At 38.8% G+C, this 25469-nt stretch overlaps 2 protein-coding genes across 2 annotated transcripts; both read right to left on the reverse strand.

Annotated features, from left to right (window-relative positions):
• Positions 1 to 1207: 1207 nt before the first annotated feature.
• On the reverse strand, positions 1208 to 6011 carry GNG11 (G protein subunit gamma 11). The gene is made up of 2 exons (XM_004330862.4): positions 5573 to 6011; positions 1208 to 1635 (listed from the first exon to the last, which is right to left on the reverse strand). The coding sequence occupies exons 1-2, from the start codon at positions 5666 to 5668 to the stop codon at positions 1510 to 1512; spliced, it is 222 nt and encodes a 73-aa protein (XP_004330910.1). The 5' UTR covers positions 5669 to 6011; the 3' UTR covers positions 1208 to 1509.
• Positions 6012 to 12416: 6405 nt separating this feature from the next.
• Positions 12417 to 23766, reverse strand: GNGT1 (G protein subunit gamma transducin 1). The gene is made up of 2 exons (XM_073809705.1): positions 23296 to 23766; positions 12417 to 12674 (listed from the first exon to the last, which is right to left on the reverse strand). The coding sequence occupies exons 1-2, from the start codon at positions 23389 to 23391 to the stop codon at positions 12546 to 12548; spliced, it is 225 nt and encodes a 74-aa protein (XP_073665806.1). The 5' UTR covers positions 23392 to 23766; the 3' UTR covers positions 12417 to 12545.
• Positions 23767 to 25469: the final 1703 nt, after the last annotated feature.

The following is a 25469-nucleotide window of genomic DNA, read 5'->3' on the forward strand; positions in this document are numbered from 1 at the left end:
CTGCGGACTGCAGGCAGGACGCGACGCGACGGCAGTCTTCGCTCCGGGGAAGGGCGTGTGGGGAGGGGCCGGTGGAGGGTGTGCTGGGAGAGGTTACCAGTTATAGGGGAATTGACGTCAGGCCGGCTCATTAGTTACCAGGGAAACCAGTAGAGGTGCACGCCCCTCACAACCCCTTTGCTGATAACAATCACCAGCTGGGGCCTGGGGCAAGGGCATAGGAAGGTCAGTCAGTACCCTGCATAGGATGTAGGTGAAGCAGGCCCTGGTCTGGCAGCGGATGTACACAGAGCAAGGGAACAGCCATCTTGAGTGGCCTGACCATACGTCCCACACCTACATACCCAGCAGAACCCTTACAATCTTGGTCCACAGCTTTTCCGAGATATCTTTGGGGCCAGGCCATATACTTTGGCGTGCTGCATCCTCAGGCTAAAACTTCTGTAGCTAGGATCCCATGGTGAAAAGTTAAGCTGTGAATCGGGAGAAAGTATTCACAACACCTTTCACCTGCAAAGGATGAGTGGTCAGAATACATGAAGAATTCCAACGAAGCAAAGAGAAATAAGGCAAGCTAATTTTAGAAAGTGGCAAAAGGTTAATTTGTCCCTTTGGAGAAAGAAAGGAGGCGAGCTTGGCCCGGGCCTGCTGGAAGAGGCTGGTAGGCACAGGCGCAGAGCTAAGCATCTGTGCCAGTGCCCAATGCCACAGAACTGGAGGGTCGCCACGCCAAGGCCTGGCAATCACGTTGGAGATGCGGCTCCCTGCGGGAGGACAGACCAGCGCTGGCCCCCAGGGGGTCCTCCTGATTCCCAGCCCACTCCCTTTCTCCAGGCCACTATCGTAGAAACACTCTGAACAAAATCTGTATGACATAAACCGGGAAGTGCTAGTGTAGACGTGGCTTGGCCTGGTTCCTGACTCAAATAATCTGACTCCATCAACTTTAGGAACTCTGCTCACTCAGTTCCCTAATAGTTAATGTTAGATGAAAACATTCCAGGAGTCAGAACTCAGTGCTGTAAACCTCCTGAGATTTGAAGCAGAGAGAGCTGGATCTGAGACCTGATTTATCAAACCACCTAATCTTTAGATACAGGTCCCAAACACCCAAAAGGTTATGGGAGAAGTATAAAAGGTAATGCAAAACAAACAAACAAACAAAAAATCCCCCAAAACAACAGCCTTCTTAAATCACCCACACTCATTTTCCAGAGATAAAACTTTATTTGAGGCATCAAGCAATATACTGAAAGAGGTGAGTCATGCACAAGTGATGTCCTTATTCCCATAATCGTACATTTGATACTCTCTGTCCTCTTAAAAGGGGTGTGTAGTGCGCAAGATGAGAAGCACATAGCTTTCAGACAAAACCATATCTCTGTGAGCACTTAAGAAAGTCTCCTTTAAATTTTGTTGTTCCTTCTTTAAAAGGCATGTCGGTTTTATTTCAGAAAACTACAACAAACTACTTCTTCCACTGAGGAGGAAGTTTCTCCCCAGAGTTATTTATGAAATAATGCAGCTGCCTTTTTCTTTAAAAGGATTCTTGTCTTCTGGAATTCCTTTCACCAGAGGATCTTCTCCAGAACGTTCTTCAATATAGTTCTTTATTTCTTCAGAACATTTAGACACCTTAAGGAGAAAAAGAAAGGAAAGAAAGAATGAATCAGGTCAGGATTGTTCAAACTTTGTCACCACCCTTCAGTGAAATTAATATAATTGGGTACAACCAGAAGTTTTTAAATGAAATAGAATAGAATAAAAATATTAGAGTACAGCACAGAGCCTATATAATATATATGAATGATACAGTCTAAGTAAAATATATTTCTTACTATGGTCAGGGTCAAAAAAGTTTGAAAGTCACTGTATTAAAAAAATTACCTCCAAATGGACTTGAGGACACGGGGAGGGGGAAGGGTAAACTGGGACCAAGTGAGAGAGTGGCATGGACATATATACACTACCAAATGTAAAATAGATAGCTAGTGGGAAGCAGCCTCATAGCACAGGGAGATCAGCTCGGTGCTTTGTGACCACCTAGAAGGGTGGGATAGGGAGGGTGGGAGGAAGACACAAGAGGGAGGAGATATGGGGATATATGTATATGTATAGCTGATTCACTTTGGTATACAGCAGAAACTAACACACCGTTGTAAAGCAATTATACTCCAATAAAGCTGCTAAAAGAAAAAAATTAACCACCAGCATTTTCTATTCACTATGCCTCATGATTTCCTTCCTCTGCTGAAATACAATTATGACGTGTCCACCATATTTTAGGAACTGAAACATACTCCACTTTCAATTTTGCACGCTAATGAACAGATGCAATAGTAGATACTCCCCAAATGTTTGGGGGTGTGACCTGCAAAAAGTCTCACTTACTGGGTATGTGCCAGGTTCTGCAATTTCATAAAATGATAGAAGCATTGAAGAAAGTCTGACTCCGGAGAGGCTAATGTTGTCCAAAAGTCACCCCCATCCCCACCCCATGTTTCTGCTCAGAATTGATCATAAGAAAAGACTTATCGGAGGCTTAGTAGGCTTATCTGAGGCTTGTGTTTATATAAGTAGTTTAAACTTTTTCTGAATGGAGGAAGGATTGAATAGTGTCTTCAAAAACTCCATTCAAAAGAGACAGTTTGTAAGACTGATTTTTAAAAAAGGGAGGGGAATAAACAAGAAAGAAAAAAAAAAAAGGATTACTGTCTTCATGAAGGCCTGCATTAGTAGTAAGAAATTAGAAGTAAAAATTAGAGAAGTTCCAGAAAATTCCAGTGGAGTCCTCTTAAAACTAGGCAAATGTTCCCATTGATTTTGTAATCTAGATTAGAAATCTTCAAACCGTTTTAATGTTGATCACTAAAAAATGTTTGCATATGTATCCCAAAATGTAAATAATTATTTACTTATAACTAAGTGCAGTTACTACTGTGTTAATACATCATGTATAATCATAAAATATAAACTAGAAATTATTAAAAGATGAGATTCTAAACTAGCCAAAAATATATCATTTTGCAATATATACACATATCAAATCACTATGTTATATGTCTAAAATTAACATAATGTTTCATGTCTATTATACCACAATTAAAAATTTTTTTTAATAAAAAATTTAGTGTTTTACTCCCACACCTCAAAGATTCTTGGCACGTCAGGGTGGAGGCCTAGGTGATACAGTTAAAATGTGGCAAAATAAAATCTTTACAAATCTTTACAAGTACCGTTCGTTCTCTCAGGTAACATTTGCTGTCAATCACTGCTGACATTCATTGTGCGGGCATTTTAAGTGAATTCTCAGAGGTGATGATGTAAGTGTCCATAAGCTGGGCTCTGTGGCCACAGAGAAATTTGTGGATAAGACTCATGTTTCCCCAAATTGTATCTGTTCTTAGAGAGGCTTCTTCATTAGGTTTCCAAAAAGATGTGTAACCTCCGGAAGTGAATAATGACTTCTCTGATGCATTTCCTTCCACAGTCAAGAGGATATGTTTGAACAACAACTAGCTAGAGCCAGAATTCAGACTGTGTATTTTGTATCCTTGGCCTGAGCAGAGTACACGGCTCAGAAGTGAACAATTTATTGACAGAATAGTGGACTGGGCATCAAGAAGATATGTGTTTTAGTGTTTTCATAACAGCTCTATCATTATTTCTGGGGTCTTAAATAAAAGGCTGGTTAGCCTCCTCAGGATTCAGGTTTTTTAATCCTTAAAAGTGAGTGGGTTGAATGATCTCTAAGAGCCATAATGTTTTTCTAGCACTAAGACTCTATAATTCAAAGTGCATAATAAAATGCTGGAATCTTATTATTAGGACGTAGATGCCTCTCCCTCTACCCTCTAAGGTTATCCCTGAAGCTTTCTCTCCCTCTGGCACAGACTTGGGGTTTCTGGAACTGAAAAGCCAATCCAGCAGGGTGTGTCCTAAGGAGTGGAGGGAGCTGGCAGGGAGGAAAGGCTAATGAAGGATACCTTTAACTTCCACACAGTCAGCTGCATCCAGGCCCCTGCCCAATTTCTAATTTGAAGCTTGATAACTGGAAGACACTTGTCTCTTTTTTTCCCTATAAGTTCTGCATAGTGATACCAAATATTAAGATATTTCAACTTCAATATATGCAACTCTGTTTAATTTGTAACCTCTGAGGTTCAATGCGTGAAAAAAATCTAAGTGATCAACAGATGCCCAGCTGTGGGCTTTGCCATCCACAAAATGGATCCCTTAAAGTTTCAAGAAACAATCCTATGCACTGGGTCCTGGAACTTTGGTTTTGCCTTTAAACACAGCAGTATTAATAAGCCACAGAAACTTTCAACATGTACAAAAAGGACTGTGAACTTCAAAATCCTGGAAGACTAGGGATTTGGAAGTTACAGATTAAATTTGAGAAAAGAAATGTATAAAGAGTAAAACACAAAAAAGCCTGCACATTCCAAACATCACTCAAAATGTGCCTTCTGAGTAACAAGACTCTTGTTATGAACAGATTTACCATAACTAGAGCAGGAAGGTAAGTGAACGTATTAACCATACCTACTTCCTTTCCATTTTTTCCTTACCTTTTTCTAGTATTAGACCATAGAGAAATAAAATCAGTTTAAATTTTTCTTGCTGGGGAGAAGGGACTATGTTTCTTGTTGGGGAGAAAGGACTATTTTTCCCTTAAAAAATTATCTATCCAAAAACCTATTCCTGGACTACAGGTTGCCTGATTGAGGAAAAAGGGAAGAAACGAAGGCCTGTATTCCCAGTAAAAACTTAAAGTAAAAATTACAAAGTCTCCAACAAATTTCAGTGGAGACTTCTGAACACTGGGACATATGTTCTAACAGAATTTGTAATCCACTTCAGTGGTCTCTAAAATTTCTAATCATGATCACAAAAAAGAACTTTTGTATGCAGTATAATTATTTGTTCATAAATAAATACAGATACTACTGTATAGGTATGAGTTCATTGCACATACTTACAAAACATAAAGTGGAAATTATAAAGGGATGAGATTTACAAATAAATAAAGATAGATACTGTAATGTTTTGCTCCCAAGCCCCAGTGGACTGTTCATCACACACTTCCTAGAGAGCCCTGATGAAACTCAAAACTAGGTAATTCAAGACTTACATTGTGATTTTTTTAAAAAACCCTTTAAATACTGTTCTTTCCCATTATGAAAAAGATCAAGGAACTAAGTAGCCATCTGCCTTTTCCCTACAGCTTGAGTAGTTTTTAAAACCAACTAACAGCAGGCAGAATTTCTTGTCTGTTCCCCTCATTCTCAAATATTTGGCTTTAAAATTACTCATGAGATCCTTGCTCTCTCCTTTACCTCCTGTGATTTCCCCACATCAGCTGGCAGTTCCCAAGCACCACCAAAGCCCTTCTTCAAAAGAAGCTGCAGAAAAAAGGAAAAAAAAAAACAAAAACAAAAACCCAAAACAAAACCCCAACCCCCGCCCCCCACCCCCCCGAGCCAAAAACTGTTTTACTGCAACAAACTAGGAAAAGCTGACTTTGGTTCATTTCAGAGAAGGAAATATTCTGGGACATCCAACTTACCTGTTGTCTCTGCAACTTGACTTCTTTGCGAAGTTGCTCAACTTCCATCTTCAGCTTTTCCTTTTCTGGCAAATCTTCGATGTGAAGGGCCGGCATTTTCGCCCCAGACTGGGCGCAGGGACAGCTGTGGAAGTGGGGCGGCTGGACGTGCCGCAAACCAGGGCGCGTCCCGAACTAACTACGTTGCCTGCGCACCCGGCCAGCGCAGGAGGTGACAGCCTCCCCCACCGCCCCGACGACTTCCCCTCACGCCAGCCCTGCCTAGCGTCCCAGGATCTTAAAACCCCTGCTCTTTTTCTCAGATCTCCACAACCCCAGGAGGCCTGTCCCCGGGAGCCCGGGGAGGGTTGAATTTGCGAGGGGGCCCAAGGACGCAGAGAGGCTGCGCGCTGCGCTGTGCGGTCTCCCGCGGGGATGCTGGCCGGGCCCGCCCCGGCTCCCGACCCTGCCACGCCCGCGGGAGACCGGCCTGGGCTGGGGCCAAAGGGTTGGAGTTGAGCGAGCCCACTTTCCTGCAGAAACAACAAAAGTTTTACTTTTGTTCCATTTTTTTCCCCCCAAGTCACATCCGGGTTTTGTTTGTGAAGCAAGAAAAGGAGGACACTAGCCGGCAGGAAATAACGGCCCTTCACTTCTCCAAGAGTTTCAAAAATATACAGCATGTAACTTTCCTCCAGCTACATACATGTTTACTGTGGGAAATGTGGACGCTTAAGAAAAGGCCCAAGAGGAAAATGAAACTGAGCTGTAATCACAGAAACGCCCATCGCATCTGTTGATGTATACACACCCAGTCTGTTAAATGCCTGAAGCGGATTAACAAATTTTGGAATAAAAAAGGCATCGGGATGTGAATATTGTTTATAACTCGCACAGCCATTTTCTGACATTAATAAATTGTCATCCTCAACAATAGAGTTTTATTCTTTCTGCAGGGGAATGTTTTGTAATGTTCGAAGTATAAGCGGATGATCCTAGAAAAGACAGAAGCAGAAATCTTGAAGTTCTTACCAGAAAGTATTTCTCCATTCCCCATCTGTCAAGGTTTGGGTGACACTTGACACCGAGGGTTTTGAATTCCTGGCTCAAGCATCTTCCTGGATGTTTGCAGTGGATTCGCTTAGTATTGGTTACTCCACTTTCTGGAAAGCAACATGCATCTAGCTGCTACTTTGTGAAGCCAGGAACAATGTCTGATGTGACAAACGTTTGCATGCAATACAAGGTTTCCCTTTGACTATCTAAAACGTTGTTAATGATGCTCAAAAGTCTAGAAGAAAAATAAAGCATGTAGGAAGAAAAAATAAAGTATCCCAAGCAGTCAGATACATATTCCTTTCTCCCCAGAGATTACCTCCTGCCTATGGAGTCAAATTCAAGTTGAGTAGAGGCAGTAACTGAATATTTCAGGGTATTTGGCCTTAGACACCATAGCCATTCCGTTTTGTAAGCAGAGGTTTTTGTTTGCTCATAATTCCTCACCAGGCTCCACCCACTTATCCTCAATAAATATATTAGAATGAAAAGAACAATGAGCCCCTTGATGGGTTGCAGTCCCTGCTCTGCCACTGGCCATCACTAGAAAAGTCACTTATTTCTTCCTGGATTTTGGTTTTCTGGTTTGTGAGATATGTCATGGGGTAGGGGAGGGGTGAATTAGCTAAGGTGAATTTCATTTCTAATTATATTTATGTATCTACATCTGACACATCACTTTCACAAAGAAAAATATTTAGGAGCTTCATTTTCTGTATTTGAAATACCACACATTCCAGGATCTCCCAGGCTCAAAAAACTTGGATCAGCTGCAGGAGCTTTCCCTGTTAGCAAGCAGTGAGCCAACACAAAAAGCTCACATCTGTTTCCAGAACTGATTTTTTTTTTTTTTAATTTCCCCATTGCTTAAATTTAAAAGGTTGGTTAAAACTAGCTTAAATAAGTCAGTGAAAGTAAGTTAATGTGGCCTGAATTAAATAAGTTCAGCACCCAAATTAAATAAGTTGGTTAAGTAAATTAATGTTTGTCCGTTCCAAATCATAAGAATAGAGTTATTTTGGCCTTGAAATTTCTTCCCTGTGAAATCATCTAGTTGCATGCAGTGATATTTATAAATCCATAATGGTTCTTTAAATGGTTCTTTAACTTCTTCCACAGTATTATGAGACTTAAATTAGAAATGAAATACATATTAGTATAATTTAAAAAATTTTAAATTTTAAATTAAAATTTAATTTTAAAAATTTATTTTAATTTTAAATTTTAAAATTTAATTAAATTTTAAATTAAAATTTAATAATTTAAAAAATTTATTCTTATCAAATAATTCACATGCTAATAATATCATATTAAGTAAATTGATTAAACTGAGTTGGGAAATGCTGACATCTCATGATCACATGGCACTGAAAAACATTTTGCTGTTGTTTGGTTTTAAATGGTAAAATGATGGGTACTTTTTTCTTTAAAAAACAAAAAAACAAAATACAAGAGTACATAGCTCCCTACTCCTAAGCACTACTTCACCTCCTACGGGGCAACCATGGTAAGCAATTTCTCGTGTATTCTCGAAGACATATTTCATCAGCAAAATATTTTGGATAAACAAATGTTAAAATCCATTATTAGTTGTATCCAATTGTGTTAACTTTTTACTTATATTGTACATATTACCTCTAATGAAGTTACTTTACAAAATGGCATGTGTAGAAACCATTCTGCAGTGAAGATGACAGATGTAATCAGAAATGAACCTTTATTAGCCCACTGTCTCTTGACAAATGTTTTAAAGAATCTGCTAAATTAAAAAAAAAAAATCAGCCATGTGGTTATTTTCACTTTTAAAGTATAAAAGAGCAAAGACTATGACATATTTACCTTGGCATGTAAAGAAAGGGAAAGCTCTTTGACTATTTTTCTAATGTATTAAGTATGCTGTTAAAAATCCATGTAAAGAAAAGTCTATAAGCAAATGTTGAGGTTAATTTTATTGGAGTTGATTTAATATAACATGAGCTCAAAAAAGCAGGGTTCTGGTTTTATCTTGTGAGTTTTTCAAGACATAGATCCCTTCTGCCTCTGTTCTGTAGTATAAATAAAACTAGGTTACCTCCCAAATTCTGCTCTTCTAAAATTTATAAAGTAAATGGTGACTGTTTAGGCCATGAAAATGATTGTTTCTTTAAGGGAAATATTTAACCCACATTTGATGCACTCGGTTCATTTGATATTCATTCAATTTATTATAAGATTCCTTTTCCAGATAAAAATAATAGGAAATCACAAGATGACCAGGTCTGATGCTCCAATTTTCATTAACAATTACTTACAATTCATCGTATCAAAATGATTTACCAATTCTGTCCATATAAGAGTTTAATTTCTACTGCATATAATTGGTCTTTTTCATTACTCAGTTTACTGTCTTCCTTGTGGCAATACATTCTTTTAAGAATTTAGGAAGTTTCAAATTAGCCTTGTTTTGAAATTGGGCAAAAATCAAATCAATCCAAATTAAAATAACAGTGAGCGTTTTTTTTTTTTTTTCTTGCTAAAGTTTAAACTCACCTATATGTACACTGGTGGCCCTGGAATAACAACTTCTGAAAAAAACCCACAGTCACTGACTGCCAGTTGTAGCTGTGTAGGCTGAGGGACATTCTGATTTTATTACCTTCTTCCTGGACCATCTTTCCTATAATTTTGATCTTATTCAAATTTCTGCTGACAATCTGTATTTTTAAGCAACAGGAATTTTACCCTATGGTTGATTTAATCATTAGTTAAGCCAATAAGAATTCTGAGTTATCCAATATAAAAAATACCTCCCTTGCCTGCTTTTAATTGAACACTTATTAAGTTAATTAAATTGTAGAGACAATTTATTAGTTGATATGGCAGTTTCAAAGATGAACAGTTTCTGACTTGGGAAATTTACAGTATAGCATTGATACTAAGACAACCATATAAATTAGAGTAAGAGAAAGCAAAGTAATGTTAAATGACTTAAGAGATATATGCTGGGAATGGAATGAGAGACTGAGATAGTTTTTAGTCAGCCTCAGAAGAAGGGTAGGATTTCAAAAGGCTGAAATGAGATGGAGTGGAGGGACATTTCGGGTGGAGAGCTCAGTATGACTAAATCCAGGTGAGAAAATGAGGTGGCACGTCAGGGATTATTTAATAGTTAAGTCTGTTGACTACAGGAAGTCTAAAGGTTTTATAATAATAGAAGACATTTATTACTTTTTTTCTATATGTTTATCTCCTATCTAAATGATTTTATATAGTCACATAAGGATCCACCTTAATCCATTTTACAAAGTTCAAGTGTTGAAATTACTTATCTGAAGGTCTCAGCTATAAAGTGGATGAGTCAGGGTTTTAATGTAGCATCTTCTGGCTCCCAAATCTATTTCCAGTTGTTAGATGAAAGGTAGAGATGTTGTTAGGACTATACCTGTTACTAAATGCCAAAGCCAAGACTTCATATTTTTTTAATCAGAAAAAAAAAGATATATTGAACACTTAATAAACATTAAATGGCACATGGAAAAAGCTCCTAGAGACAGACAACAATTAAACAAACAAATAGATAAAACATATAGGATGCTAGAAGGTGGTGGGTATTATGGAGGAAAATTAGAGTGGGAAAGGGAGATAGGGAGTGCTGGGGGTAAGGGTGGAGAGGGTTTTTGTAATTTTACACAGGGGAAAAAAGCTTCTCCTGAGGAAAAAAGACGAGACTCCTGTAGTTTATCTTGGAATTCCTTAATACACAAAGCATGTTTTGTAATAGGGAAGAATCTTTTGTATTCTATTACAAGTTAATCACTAAAGGGATATTGCCTATAAGCTTAAATTATACATAATGGCCCATATTTGGGAACCCTGCCTCCTAGGTAATATGCATTTAGCTAAAATACCTTTGTTTAGCTCACAGGAAACATTCTGACCAGGCCCACCTATGAACGATGGCAGGGAAGAAGAAATGAATACATCCCCTCCAGAGGCTGATGGGAACCAGGAAAGGTTTGACTTTACTCCCTCCCCTTTTAGTATAAAAGAAGCCAGAATTCTAACTCAGGCAAGATGGTTCTTTGGGACACAAGCCCATCATCTTTTTTAGTTTGCTGGCTTTCTGAATAGAGTTGTTTATTGCTTTCTGAATAGAGTTGTTTCCCGAAGCATTCATCTCTTGATTATTGGCCTGTCGTGCGGCAAGCAGTATGCGCTTAGACTCAGTAACAGTTTGATATGTGTTGGAGTGTGTTGCTAGCGATTCATCCAGAGATCCAGAATTTGGCCCTGAGAAATTTGCCAATTCATTTCTCTGATCCTCGATTTTCTCCACTCCAAGATGAAGGGGTTGGACAAGTGTCAACAGATCTTTGCTGAACATTTACTCAGAGTAGGAGGGCACTGTGCTAGGAGCCAAACCTGAGACGACCTTTAGATTCCCTTCCAGGCCCAATCATAGATAACCTTTATCTTGTTTTTTGTTTTTTTTTTTTTTTTTGCGGTACGCGGGGCCTCTCACTGTTGTGGCCTCTCCCGTTGCAGAGCACAGGCTCCGGACGCACAGGCTCAGCGGCCATGGCTCTCGGGCCCAGCTGCTCCGCGGCATGTGGGATCTTCCCGGACCGGGGCACGAACCCGTGTCCCCCGCATCGGCAGGCAGACTCTCAACCACCGAGCCACCAGGGAAGCCCTTACCTTGTTTTTAAAAGGATGACAATCAATTAGCGTTTGTGAGTATTCTGATTACTAATGTATCCAAAAACAGCACTGTAAATGTGGGACAGCAACAAAGAGACACTAACAACAAAAATAGTTTCCGAGTTGGGGTAGTTTACACTTGTCATTTGTTACAGAAGCGTAAGCAAGTTATCTCTTAGTCATTAGCACAAAGGTAGTGAAATTTGGCTTATGAAAACAGAGTTAAGATGCCGGGAGGAAACTGATTAGGAAGGTGATGCAGGTGATGGCTATTATTCTATCATCTGCAGAAAAAATTCTATTCTATCACTGCTGCAGAAAAAAAGGACTATACTGGTGAGTCTTCGTGGGGAGGGGATGGAATAGCATGCATCTTAAAGGATTCTAAGTATTTTGTCTAGTTCTGTTCCCAGTAATAATACTAGTTAACACTTATTGGGTCTTACTACATGTCAGACAATATGCTAAGTGCTGTAGTTACCCTAGTATAATATTTAACCACCATGAAAAAGGGGGTTGGATCATTATTATCCCTATCCTACAGTAGAAGAAACTGAGATTAAGTAATTTATCCAAAGTCAGGCAGGCAGTAAAGTGCCAGAGCCAGACCTTTCTGGCTTCTCATGACCTTTATTTGAGTGCTGCTTAAATCCACCATGCTCCATGACCACAGACTGAACCCTTAATCCAACTGGCATTCTGGGAAAAAGTCATGTCACTGGTGACAAGCAGAATTGGTAAGAATGCAGAAAGAGGTTATGTTACAACCACTGCTGCTGACTGGGGGTTGAAAGAGGGAAACAAAAAACAGAACATCAACAACAAAACTCTTCACAGCATACATTCTGCCAAGATAGGTTTTCCGTGAATCAAAAGAATAGATTTCTTAATTCTCTAAGTAAGTGAAAGGTTGGGGAAAATACAAGTCTAACCATGAAATTAAGAGTGCTGAAAGGGTAATGGAGAAACATAAAACATAAACTATATGCTGGCATCCGGAATAATATAGACTCATTTATAAAACATATTATTGTTAAAGAAATGGGTCAGTCAATATTTGTTGTCAATTATGTGTTAAACCCTGTGCTAAGTACTTTAAGAAAAGCGTAGACTTATGCATTATCACAGTCCAAATTTTATTAAATGCTCATATTTATAATTTTAAAATTCATGTACATGCTTAATAGTATTATTACATATGACCAAACAGTATGTCATTAAAGCTCAAGATATTCCATGGAATTAAAAAAATTTTTTTTTATGAAATCACACAGCCTCCTTTGAGCTCCTTGAAGGGATTTTTGTCCTCTGGGATACCCTTTACTAATGGATCCTCCCCAGATCTTTCTTCAACATAATCCCTTACTTCTTCACAACATTTGGACACCTTAAAGGAAAAAAAGAAAGAGATGACTCATTTGGCTTAATAGAGAATACTGCAGAATCCAAGAATGCATTTATAATAATAATTTTTGTGTGTGTTCTATCTTTTTAATGTGATTCTGCTTTCTGCCAATGCATTTGTACTTTCTACGAGAGAAGAAGAAATAGCTGCTCCCTGCCCTGTCCTTGTGGATATCTCTGGGCAAAGGCTAACCAGCCGCCATACTCCAGCTAAGGGCTCTCAGCGCACGCTGCCTCCAGCTTCTTTAGAGGAGACAGGGTCCAGGGATCAGAACACAGCTGACAGCACAAGTCAAGAACGTTACCAGAGTGAGCATTGATTAAATCGTTGACTTCATTCCAAAAATATGACCTGTGAAGGTGGAAGGGAATGAATAATTGTTAAATTCCAGGTTTATCACCACTCCTGGATTCTCAGAAGTATACACATGTAATTTTATTTTAAGCTGGTCTACAATGATTGATCATGATTGTAAACTTGAAGGTGAGCTCCAAAGGGACCTTTGGCTGATTTGTTCACATGTATCCCAGGCATCTAGAACAGAGCCTGCATTTAGTTGGTGCTCAGTAAATAAATACTGGCTAAACTAGATCATTCGTTTTGCTTATGAGCTTGCTCCTTAGTCATCTGCTCCATTACAGTAATGACCCTGTGAAAAATCAGGCTTTAGTATTTTAATGGACTCAGCCAGAGCCTGTTAATGTACCATGTAACATACTGTTTAGAGAGAGGCAAAGTTCTATACACGTGTAAGTATGAGTATGTGTGCGTGTGTGTGTGTGTGTGTATACACATGCATATACACACATGGGACCAAATTATTCATTTCTTTTAATGGTCAACTTGTTTTGTTTTCACTTAATTTATTCTTCATGACATTAACACAAAACTGCTTCATTTTTGGCAGTCCATGAAGTGACCATTCTGTAAGTTACCTAAGGAATTTATTGTTTTGTTTTAATAAAATCTTCACACCATTTTTGCATGAAAGTTCTAAGCAACATTAGACAGAAGACTTAAGATTACTTAGACTCTGCAAACTCATTATCTACATATTAGAACAGATCATTTCTAATCGGGGGCAGGACATCGTTCAGGTGGCTCCTTCACAGGACGATACTTGGAGTTTATGCACACGTTTGAAATATGCAATACTTTAGATTCACTTTTTTCCCCTCAAAATTCAAACTTGAGATTTAGATTCACTTCTTCCCCTGTCTTCCAAACACCAGCTCTTTGGGCCCCAACCAGTTGTCAGGAACAGGACTCAGTGAGGGGTTAGTTTTGACAGTGCCTGGCTAGGATCTGAGGATCCTGAGGAACACACTACCTAAAATCCTGTGTGGGTGGATGTGCTTCAAAACTACTTCACGGAGCCTTATTATAAGTATATATAGTTTAATACAGGATTACATGGCATGGTACAAAGAGCACGGGCATTGGATTCAGGCCATCCCAGGTTTGATTTTGACTCTGCCCACTTACCAGCTGTGTGTCCTTAGTTAAAATAGTTTATCTAAGGTATAGTTACTTCATCTATGAAATATGAGAAGCAACACAGATTGCATTAAGTACCTGGCATACAGAGATAGTCAATCAAATGGTAGCTATTACTATAAAGATTGCTTTTAGTTTTTGCCTATTATATTTGCTTATAGTCATTGTAAATCTTTCAGCTGTAGAAACTGATGCAAAGAGTTGTCTTACTCTGACAATAATGCTGCCTTAACAGCAAAGTAGGTTGAGGCACATTATGAATCGGTCTGGTTCATAGATATAAATAATAATTTTTAAAGTAATAATAATTACATATTGTTACTATTCCCATTTTATAGAAGAAGAAACTGGCACAGATGAGTTAGCTCATTTAAGTGAGTATTACAAAGGAAGTAAGTTGTAGAGCCCCAATCTGAACCAGGAATATGGTTCCAGAGGATACCCACTTACACGTACCGTGATGACACTATGCTATCCTGTGTCAGAGCTCTGGATTCAGGCTTGGAAAGTTCTGTGTGTGAGCATGTATGTGTAGTTTTGGCAGTCTGATACTAGATTAAATTGACTTCCAAGAGCAATGACACACTGAGTAATAGGGCAAAGGAACCCCAAAACCTGACAAATGGGGATGGATGCGATATTTATCCAAAACAAAAATTCCCAGGTGAACTTGCCACAAGTGAATAGGAAACATGACGACAACCAAACTGCCTACAAAACAATCCTGAGTATATAAATAACAAAACAGCTTTTGGATGTTTCAAATAAAGAAGAAAAAGATAACCCTCCTTTACCTCAAAAGTTTATTTTCCCCCAATTATAAACATAAGGATTTAAACTTTTTTGGTGTGCGTTCCAAGCTTCTGTGCTGTTTACAGATTTAATTTTATCTTTTAAAAATTACATGTTTTGCCTGTATGGAAAGGGCAACAGGGAAGTTTGAGACAACTATAAACATAAAAGAAGTCAAAATTCCAATTTTTACTGGGAGTAAGAGTTTTGAGCAAAGTATGAAGATAATACAAGCTTCTTTTTTTGCTTTGGCCTGATGAGGTTTTTGTTTTTTTCTTTTTTTTAAGAAATATGAAATATACTCTTCTCACTTGTGAAGGAGTTTTTGTTCTACTGATGTTCCCAAAACAAAGAAATCTAAAATACATATCTACATTTTCTAAGCTTCAGTCACTGTTTGGTGGAAACTTTTATTCCTTTGCCATTTCTCCTCCTTCTACTGGCAGAGGACTTTTGGTAACCATTTCTAAGATCTGACAAATGTTTTTAGGAGAAACCAGTGAGTTCTTGTGCCTGAACTCATTTTTATTTGCAAAGAAGGAATAGAATGTATTCATTCATTACTGGCCATGACAGTGCTGGAGGGGATGTCTTGGCTAAAAGTATTTGAACAATATCAAATAAAGAGAAGCTTATCAATTTAGAAAAGTAAAAACAAAATGCCTATACACATTGCTTTACTTTATTGCTAAGCTAAAATATGATGTCTCATATTCTTCATTTTATTTTTCTTTCCCTTTTATTTAAAACAACTCTATAGGAGGACGCTTCAAGATGGCGGAGGAGTAAGACGTGTAGATCACCTTCCTCCCCACAAACACATCAGAAATACATCTACATGTGGAACAACTCCTACAGAACACCTACTGAACGCTGGCAGAAGACCTCAGGCTTCCCAAAAGGCAAGAAACTCCCCATGTACCTGGGTAGGGCAAAAGAAAAAAGAATAAACAGAGACAAAAGGATAGGAACAGGGCCTGCACCAGTGGGAGGGAGCCGAAAGGAGGAAAGGTTTCCACACACTAGGAAGCCCCTTCGTGGGCAGAGACTGCGGGTGGCGGAGGGGGAAAGCTTCAGAGCCGCGAAGGAGAGCACAGCAACGGAGGTGTGGAGGGCAAAGCAGGGAGATTCCCATATAGAGAATCACTGCCGACCAGCACTCACCAGCCTGAGAGGCTTGTCTGCTCACCCACTGGGGTGGGCGGGGGCTGGGAGCTGAGGCTCGGGCTTCGGAGGTCAGACCCCAGGGAGAGGACTGGGGTTGGCTGCATGAACACAGCCTGAATGGGGCTAGTGCACTACGGCTAGCCAGGAGGAAGTCTGGGAAAATGTCTGGAGCTGCCTAGGAGGCAAGAGACCATTTTGAGGTGCGTGAGGAGAGGGGATTCAGAGCACCGCCTAAACGAGCCTCAGAGATGGGCGCGAGCCACAGCTATCAGTGCGGACCCCAGAGACGGGCATGAGATGTTAAGGCTGCTGCTGCTGCCACCAAGAAGCCTGTGTGCGAGCACAGGTCACTCTCCACACCTCCCCTCCCGGGAGCCTGTGCAGCCACCACTGCCAGGGTCCCGGGATCCAGGGACAACTTCCCCGGGAGAACGCACGGCGGGCCTCAGGCTGGTGCAACATCATGCCGGACTCTGCCACCAAAGGCTTGGCCCGCATTCTGTACCCCTCCCTCCCCCCAGCCTGAGTGAGCCAGAGACCCCGAATCAGCTGCTCCTTTAACCCCGTCCTGTCTGAGTGAAGAACAGACGCCCTCAGGCAACCTATACACAGAGGCAGGTGAAATCCAAAGCTGAACCCCAGGAGCTGTGCGAACAAAGAGAAAGGGAAATCTCTCCCAGCAGCCTCAGGAGCAGCGGATTAAATCTCCACAATCAACTTGATGTACCCTGCATCTGTGCAATACCTGAATAGACAACGAATCATCCCAAAATTGAGGAGGTGGACTTTGGGAGGAACTGTAGACTTGGGGTTTGCTGTATGTGACTGACTAGATTCTGATTTTTATGTTTACCTTAGTATAGTTTTTAGCACTTGTTATCATTGGTGGATTTGTTTATTGGTTTGGTTGCTCTCTTCTTTTTTTAAATTACTTTTTTATTTTAATAATATTTAAAAATTTTAAAATTTTAATAACTTTATTTATTTGCTTTCTTTTGTTTTTTTCCCTTTTCACCCTGAGCCGTGTGGCTGACAGGGTCTTAGTGCTCTGGCGGAGTGTCAGGCCTGAGGCTTTGAGGTGGGAGAGCCAAGTTCAGGACAGTGGAAAACCAGAGACCTCCTGGCCCCACATAATATCAACCGTGAGAGCTCTCCCAGAGATCTCTGTCTCAACGCTAAGACTCAGCTCCACTCAACGACCAAAAGCTCCACTGCTGGACACCCCATGACAAGCAACTAGCAAGACAGGAACACATCCCCACGCATTAGCAGAGAGGCTGCCTAAAATCATAGTAAGCTCACAGACACCCTCAAACTCAGCACTGGACACGATCCTGCCCACCAGAAAGACAAAATCCAGCCTCATTCACCAGAACACAGGCACCAGTCCCTTTCACCAGGAAACCTACACAACCCACTGAACCAACCTTACCCACTGGGGGCAGACACAAAAACAATGGGAACTATGAACTTGCAGCCTGTGAAAAGGAGACCCCAAACACAGTAAGTTAAGCAAAATGAGAACACAGAGAAATACGCAGCAGATAAAGAAGCAAAGTAAAAACCTAGCAGACCAAACAAATGAAGAGGAAATAGGCAGTATACCTGAAAAAGAATTCAGAGTAATGATAGTAAAGATGATCCAAAATCTTGGAAATAGTATGGAGAAAATACAAGAAACATTTAACAAGGACCTAGAAGAACTAAAGAGAAAACAAACAATGATGAACAACACAATAAATGAGATTAAAAATTCTCTAAAAGGAATCAATAGCAGAATAACTGAAGAAGAAGAACGAATAACTGACCTGCAAGATAAAATAGTGGAAATAACTAACACACAGCAGAATAAAGAAAAAAGAATGAAAAGAATTGAGGACAGTCTCAGAGACCTTTTGGACAACATTAAATGCACCAACAATTGAATAATAGGGGTCTCAGAAGAAGAAGAGAAAAAGAAAGGGACTGAGAAAATATTTGAAGAGATTATAGTTGAAAACTTCCCTAACATGGGAAAGGAAATAGTCAATCAAGTCCAGGAAGCACAGAGAGTCCCATACAGGATAAATCCAAGGAGAAACACTCCAAGACACGTATTAATCAAAGTATCAAAAATTAAACACAAATAAAAAATATTAAAAGCAGCAAGGGAAAAGCAACAAATAACATACAAGAGAATCCCCATAAGGTTAACAGCTGATCTTTCAGCAGAAACTCTGCAAGCCAGAAGAGAGTGGCAGGACATATTTAAAGTGATGAAAGGGAAAAACCTACAAACCAGATTATTCTACCCAGGAAAGACCTCATTCAGATTCAACAGAGAAATTAAAACCTCTACAGACAAGCAAAACCTAAAGGAATTCAGCACCACCCAACCAGCTTTACAACAAATGCTAAAGGAACTTCTCTAGCCAAGACACACAAGAGAAGGAAAAGACTTACAAAAACAAAACCCCAAAATTAAGAAAATGGTAATAGGAAGATACATATCAATATTACCATAAATGTAAATGGATTAAATGCTCCAACCAAAAGACACAGACTGGCTGAATGGATACAAAAACAAGACCGGTATATATGCTGTCTACAAGAGACCCACTTCAGACCTAGGGACACATACAGACTGAAAGTGAGGGGATGGAAAAAGATATTCCATGCAAATGTAAATCAAAAGAAAGCTGAAGTAGCAATTCTTATATCAGACAAAATAGACTTTAAAATAAAGACTATTACAAGAGACAAAGAAGGACATTACATAATGATCAAGAGATCAATCCAAGAAGAAGATATAACAATTGTAAATATTTATGCACACAACATAGGAGCACCTCAATACATAAGGCAAATGCTAACAGCCATAAAAGGGGAAATCGACAGTAACATAATCATGGGAGGGGACTTTAACACTCCACTTTCACCAATGGACAGATCATCCAAAATGAAAATAAATAAGGAAACACAAGCTTTAAATGATACATTAAACAAGATGGACTTAATTGATATTTATAGGACATTCCATCCAAAACCAACAGAATACACTTTCATCTCAAGTGCTCATGGAACATTCTCCAGGATAGATCATGTCTTGGGTCACAAACCAAGCCTTGGTAAATTTAAGAAAATTGAAATTGTATCAAGTATCTTTTCTGACCACAACGCTATGAGACTAGATATCAATTACAGGAAAAAATCTGTAAAAAATACAAACACATGGAGGCTAAACAATACACTACTTAATAACCAAGAGATCACTGAAGAAATCAAAGAGGAAATCAAAAAATACCTAGAAACAAATGACAATGAAAACACGACCCAAAACCTATGGGATGCAGCAAAGGCAGTTCTAAGAGGGAAGTTATAGCAATACAAGCCTACCTCAAGAAACATCTCAAATAAACAATCTAACCTTATACCTAAAGCAATTAGAGAAAGAAGAACAAAAAACCTCAAAGTTAGCAGAATGAATGAAATCATAAAGATCAGATCACAAATAAATGAAAAAGAAATGAAGGAATGATAGTAAAGATCAATAAAACTAAAAGGTGGTTCTTTGAGAAGATAAACAAAATTCATAAACCATTAGCCAGACTCATCAAGAAAAAAAGGGAGAAGACTCAAATCAACAGAATTAGAAATGAAAAGGGAAAAGTAACAAGTGACACTGCAGAAACGCAAAGGATCATGAGAGATTACTACAAGCAACTATATGCCAATAAAATGGACAACCTGGAAGAAATGGACAAATTCTTAGAAAAGCACAACCTTCCGGGACTGAACCAGGAAGCAACAGAAAATATAACCAGACCAATCACAAGCACTGAAATTGAAACTGTGATTAAAAATCTTCTAACAAACAAAAGCCCAGGACCAGATGGCTTCACAGGCAAATTCTATCAAACATTTAGAGAAGAGCTAACACCTATCCTTCTCAAACTCTTCCAAAATATAGCAGAGGGAGGAACACGCCCAAACTCATTCTATGAGGCCACCATCAACCTGATACAAAAACCAAACAAATATGTCACAAGAAAAGAAAACTACAGGCCAATATCACTGATGAACATAGATGCAAAAATCCTCAATAAAATACTAGTAAACAGAATCTAACAGCATATTAAAAGGATCATACAGCATGATCAAGTGGGGTTTATCCCAGGAATGCAAGGATTCTTCAATATACGCCAATCAATCAGTGTGATACACCATATTTACAAATTGAAGGAGAAAAACCATATGATCATCTCAATAGATGCTGAAAAAGCTTTCGACAAAATTACACACCCATTTATGATAAAAAACCCTCCAGAATGTAGGCATACAGGGAACTTACCTCAACATCATAAAGGCCATATATGACAAATCCACAGCCAACATCGTTCTCAGTGGTGAAAAACTGAAATCATTTCCACTAAGATCAGGAACAAGACAAGGTTGCCCACTCTCACCACTCTTATTCAACATAGTTTTGGAACTTTTAGCCACAGCAATCAGAGAGGAAAAAAAATAAAAGGAATCCAAATTGGAAAAGAAGTAAAGCTGTCACTGTTTGCAGATGACATGATACTATACATAGAGAATCGTAAAGACACTACCAGAAAACTACTAGAGCTAATCAATGAATTTGGTAAAGTAGCAGGATACAAAATTAATGCACAGAAATCTCTTGCATTCCTATACACTAATGATGAAAAATCTGAAAGGGAAATTAAGGAAACACTCCCATTTACCACTGCAACCAAAAGAATAAAATACCTAGGAACAAACCTACCTAAGGAAACAAAAGACCTGTATGCAGAAAATTATAAGACACTGATGAAAGAAATTAGAGATAATACAGACAGATGAAGAGATATACCATGTTCTTGGACTGGAAGAATCAACATTGTGAAAATGACTACACTACCCAAAGCATTCTACAGATTCAGTGCAATCCCTATTAAACTACCAATGGCATTTTTCACAGAAGTAGGACAAAAATTTCACAATTTTTATGGAATCACAAAAGACCCTGAATAGCCAAAGCAATCTTGAGAAAGAAAAATGGAGCTGGAGGAATCAGGCTCCTTGACTTCAGACTATACTACAAAGCTACAGTAATCAAGACAGTGTCCATCATCGGATGAATGGATAAAGATGTGGCACATATATACAATGGAATATTACTCAGCCATAAAAAGAAACGAAATTGAGCTATTTGTAATGAGGTGGATAGACCTAGAGTCTGTCATACAGAGTGAAGTAAGTCAGAAGAGAAAGACAAATACTGTATGCTAACACATATATATGGAATTTAAGAAAAAAAAATGTCATGAAGAACCTAGAGGTAAGACAGGAATAAAGACACAGACCTACTAGAGAATAGACTTGAGGATATGGGGAGGGGGAAGGGTAAGCTGTGACAAAGTGAGAGAGAGGCATGGACATATATAAACTACCAAAGGTAAGGTAGATAGCTAGTGGGAAGCAGCCGCATAGCACAGGGAGATCAGCTTGGTGCTTTGTGACCGCCTGGAGGGGTGGGATAGGGAGGGTGGGAGGGAGGGAGATGCAAGAGGGAAGAGATATGGGAACATATGTATATGTATAACTGATTCACTTCGTTATAAAGCAGAGACTTACACACCATTGTAAAGCAATTATACTCCAATAAGGATGTAAAAATAAAAATTAAAAAATAAATACAAATAAAGCAACTCTATAAAAATTTTAAAACATTTTTAGCTTAGTGGCCATAGAAAAACAGGCTAACTGCTGGATTTGGCTTATGGAAAATAGTTTGTCAAACTGTTGATTTTAACTCTAAATCAAAAGATAATTATGATTATTAATTTTCTTAATTTCTGATGAATTTTATCTGAACAACTTGTTTTCAACTATATTGAGTTTCTCCAGTGAATGATGTGGGAGAGGAAAAATAATTTTCCCTCTACACTTCTAGGTTCTTGACTGAGATAACCCTGTAATAAGAAAGACAGATTAACACGAGAAAAACAAACAGAAGTTTAATAACATGTACACCTCCTGTATACAAGGGAGAGACTCAGGAAAACTGAGTAGCTCCCTGAAATAGTCCAAGCCACCATCTTAAATCCCACTGCAGTGAAAGACCAAAGAAGATGGTAGGTGTAGATGACAGGGGTGTGGGGAGCCAGTTACGGGCTTAAGATAATTACCAGAACCTTACCCTAAAATAATTCATGACAGCCTATCCCTTAAGGACAAATATTTCCTCCCTTATGTCAGAGTACAACCTCTTGGCTTTGCCTTTGTAAGCCCCTGACTCCTTCTCTTCCCTGGAACACTTTTTCCGTTTTACCCAAATCTGTCTCCTGAACTGTAATTCTTAACACCCCAAATACACGTTTTTTATTCGGAAAAAAAAGGAAAAGCACAGTATTAAAAAAACAAAACAAAGCAAAAACAAAGAACAGTCCCTAAATGGACAAAGCTCCACATCAACAAACCAAAACTTAATACCTAACTTAACTGCAGTTTCAGCCTTTCCCAGGAGTGGAATTTAAACCTGTCAATCTGTAACTTCCTGATCAGCACTAGTGAGGTAATCTGCATGATAGACCCCTGCTCTTCCCACAAAGGAAGTTGCTCCTGCCTGAAATAATTCTTTCTTTTGTTTATGACTTCCTTGTCCCACCCCTTTGTGCCTATAAAAACCTTCCATTTTGTACAGCTCCTTGGTGAGCCTTTCTACTTGCTAGATGGGATGCTGCCCAATTCATGAATTATTTAATAAAGCCAATTATATCTTCAAATTTACTCAGTTGAATTTTGTTTTTTAACAACAGCAAACAAGGGTAAGGCTGTTAAGCAGATCTAATCCTTGTGTTCTCCATGATAAGAGTTTCTAGAGTCATGCTTCTCCTCCTGACACAGAGAAGGAGACACCCTTACTAATGGAGATTTCCCTTATAAATGTAACTGTCTCTTAGGAAAGGGTAACTTCTAGTTGGTTTTCAGAGCTTCCCCTGCGTCTGCTATTTTTCAAAAATAATCAGCCTAAAAGAATCCATATGCCAAAAAGGCATATTTTGGGGTGGCAAATTCTGCTCCCCTTCAATGGTTTTTAACCTGGTAGTGCTACAGTTATCTCTAGTTTAAAAATAAAATTCAAAACAGAGCAGCAGTTTACCAGCATTCTTTCCAGTGTCACTTCTTTCTTGAGCTGGTCAACTTCCATCTTCAATTTGTCCTTTTCTGTCAGGTCCTCAATATTGATCACTGGCATCTTTTGCCTGCTGAAAAGGTAGAAAATTTATACACCTGAATTGCTAGACTCACGTCAAGTTAATGTTAGCCAACCCTTCCCTCAGCTCTTAACCTACTAAGTGAACTGTTTGTTTTAACTTCCTGTGATAGTCAATTTCTCTTGAATGCTCTCTGAACAATTCTAGCACTGCACACTAGCCTTGAGGTTTTAAAGCTTCCTTATAATCTTCATTAATATGATTAAACTAAGTATTTGACTCTAAATACCTGCTAGTAGGTTTGTGGGGAGAGGTCAGTTCAGTCAGTAAATAATCTTAAATATCCAATGCTCCTCCTTTTCCCTGTTTATTTGACACAGTGTAAAAACTTGAGGTTCCAACCCTTATCTCCAACTCCAAAGCCCTCCCCCATACGATTTATGCCATTTAAGTTAGTTTGAGGTCATTCTGAGGACTACCCATTAATCCCCTAAATCGCTGGAGTATTTGATCTGGTATTAACAGAGAAACATACAAAAAGTGTTATTATAAGTTCCTTGTAAATAACGGATTGAAATATAAACCAATGGAATGAAAATATAGCAAACAAATAACCTTGTTAGTTAGAAACAAACTAGCATACTACTTAGATGTGTTTCTCCTGGAATTTTTTTTTATGTAATTGTCACAACGAATTGGACAGCAATGATGAGCAAATGCAGCAGGATAAAGGGGATGCGGGGAGTCTGATCTCCTGATGTACATCATAAAAAAACAGACTCTTCTGCCCTTTTAGCAATGTCTTCTTCTTCTTAATTAGATCAATGGGCAATGGGAAAGATGGCACAGTAGCTAGTGATTCCTGTATGAAATTGCCTGGAAAATATTTCATTGTAGCCAAGTGGCATCACGCTTTATAGTCTGTCCTCTTTAGGTCCTCTCTTCTCTTTTGTTTCTCTGGTCCAACTTCTATGACGACATATTTTTATTAAAGTAGACACATTTAGGTCACATGTTATTTCAGAAAACAACATCATACATCTACATAAAAATACGCTGCTAATCACATTTCAGCAATTAACTTACTTCCTTGCATTTATATAGTATTTTCATTTCCAAAACATTTGAGGAAATATTATTTTCCTTCTTTGTTTTATAATATCCTGTTCTTCTCTGGAAAAGAGGTAGTTTAACCTATTTTTTAGGGATAAATACCTACATAGGCCAGCATAGAGGTACCCGATGGGTACCCAAAGCCAATGTTTCCTATCCTTTTAATTTTTATTTTATTCTGTTCTTATTTTAAGAATCAATATGACAACAAAAAAGTCATTTCTTCCTGTGTAATTATTGCTTGGTATTCAAGAGCCCATTCTCAGTGTTATTCTTACCTTCCTTCTTACTCCCTTCAGACTACCTGCAAAAATTCACAAGCACCTCTGTTTCTGCTGATCATTTTTACCTGTTGACATTGTCTTTTGCACAACTTTTCTCCATCTTGGAAAATGTTTTCCACTTGGCAGTGACTTTGAAGAATCACTTTAGGAATTTGTTAAAATAGAGGCCCAACTTAAGGGATTTTGATTTGGGGTAGGGGTTAGGATTTCATTTTCTCTATTCCAGTAAAGCTTTACCATATATTGCCAATGAAATGATCACTCACTGGCACTTGCTGGCTGTGTGGTCCTGATCAAGTTATGTAACCTCTCTGTGCCTCAGTTTACTAGGAAATAGGAGCAATAACAGTACCTACATTGTAGATGTTTTCTGAGAAGAATAAAGATCACATAACACTGCATAGCATGGAGCAAGCCCTCAGTACCTGTTAGCTGATGTTACTCACTTACTCTGTACGTCTAGAGTTTCAGATTATGTTGTCTTACATGTCACTTGCTGATAGGTGGCTTTATAAATGCTCTTAAAGGATATCATGTGGACATGATTTAGCTCCTTTAATACCATGTGTAGTACATGCCGATGGTGCCCTTCCCAGACCCCCCTTTCCCTTTCCAGGTTGGGGTATTTATACCTCCAGAAGCTGCAGTTGTTGACCACCAAACCTTTACATACGTTTGTCCTTAGCTGATGGAAGCCACTTCAGCTGGTGATGTCTGGAAGA

This window comes from Tursiops truncatus, chromosome 9 (genome assembly GCF_011762595.2).
Source record: "Tursiops truncatus isolate mTurTru1 chromosome 9, mTurTru1.mat.Y, whole genome shotgun sequence".
Lineage (NCBI taxonomy): Eukaryota > Metazoa > Chordata > Mammalia > Artiodactyla > Delphinidae > Tursiops > Tursiops truncatus.

Coding starts and splice junctions, on each gene's coding strand:
- GNG11 (XM_004330862.4), bottom strand. CDS start 5,668: ATGCCGGCCCTTCACATCGAAGATTTGCCAGAAAAGGAAAAGCTGAAG. Junction 1,636..5,572: donor TCAAGTTGCAGAGACAACAG/GTAAGTTGGATG, acceptor TTTCTCCTTAAG/GTGTCTAAATGTTCTGAAGA.
- GNGT1 (XM_073809705.1), bottom strand. CDS start 23,391: ATGCCAGTGATCAATATTGAGGACCTGACAGAAAAGGACAAATTGAAG. Junction 12,675..23,295: donor TGACACTGGAAAGAATGCTG/GTAAACTGCTGC, acceptor TTTTCCTTTAAG/GTGTCCAAATGTTGTGAAGA.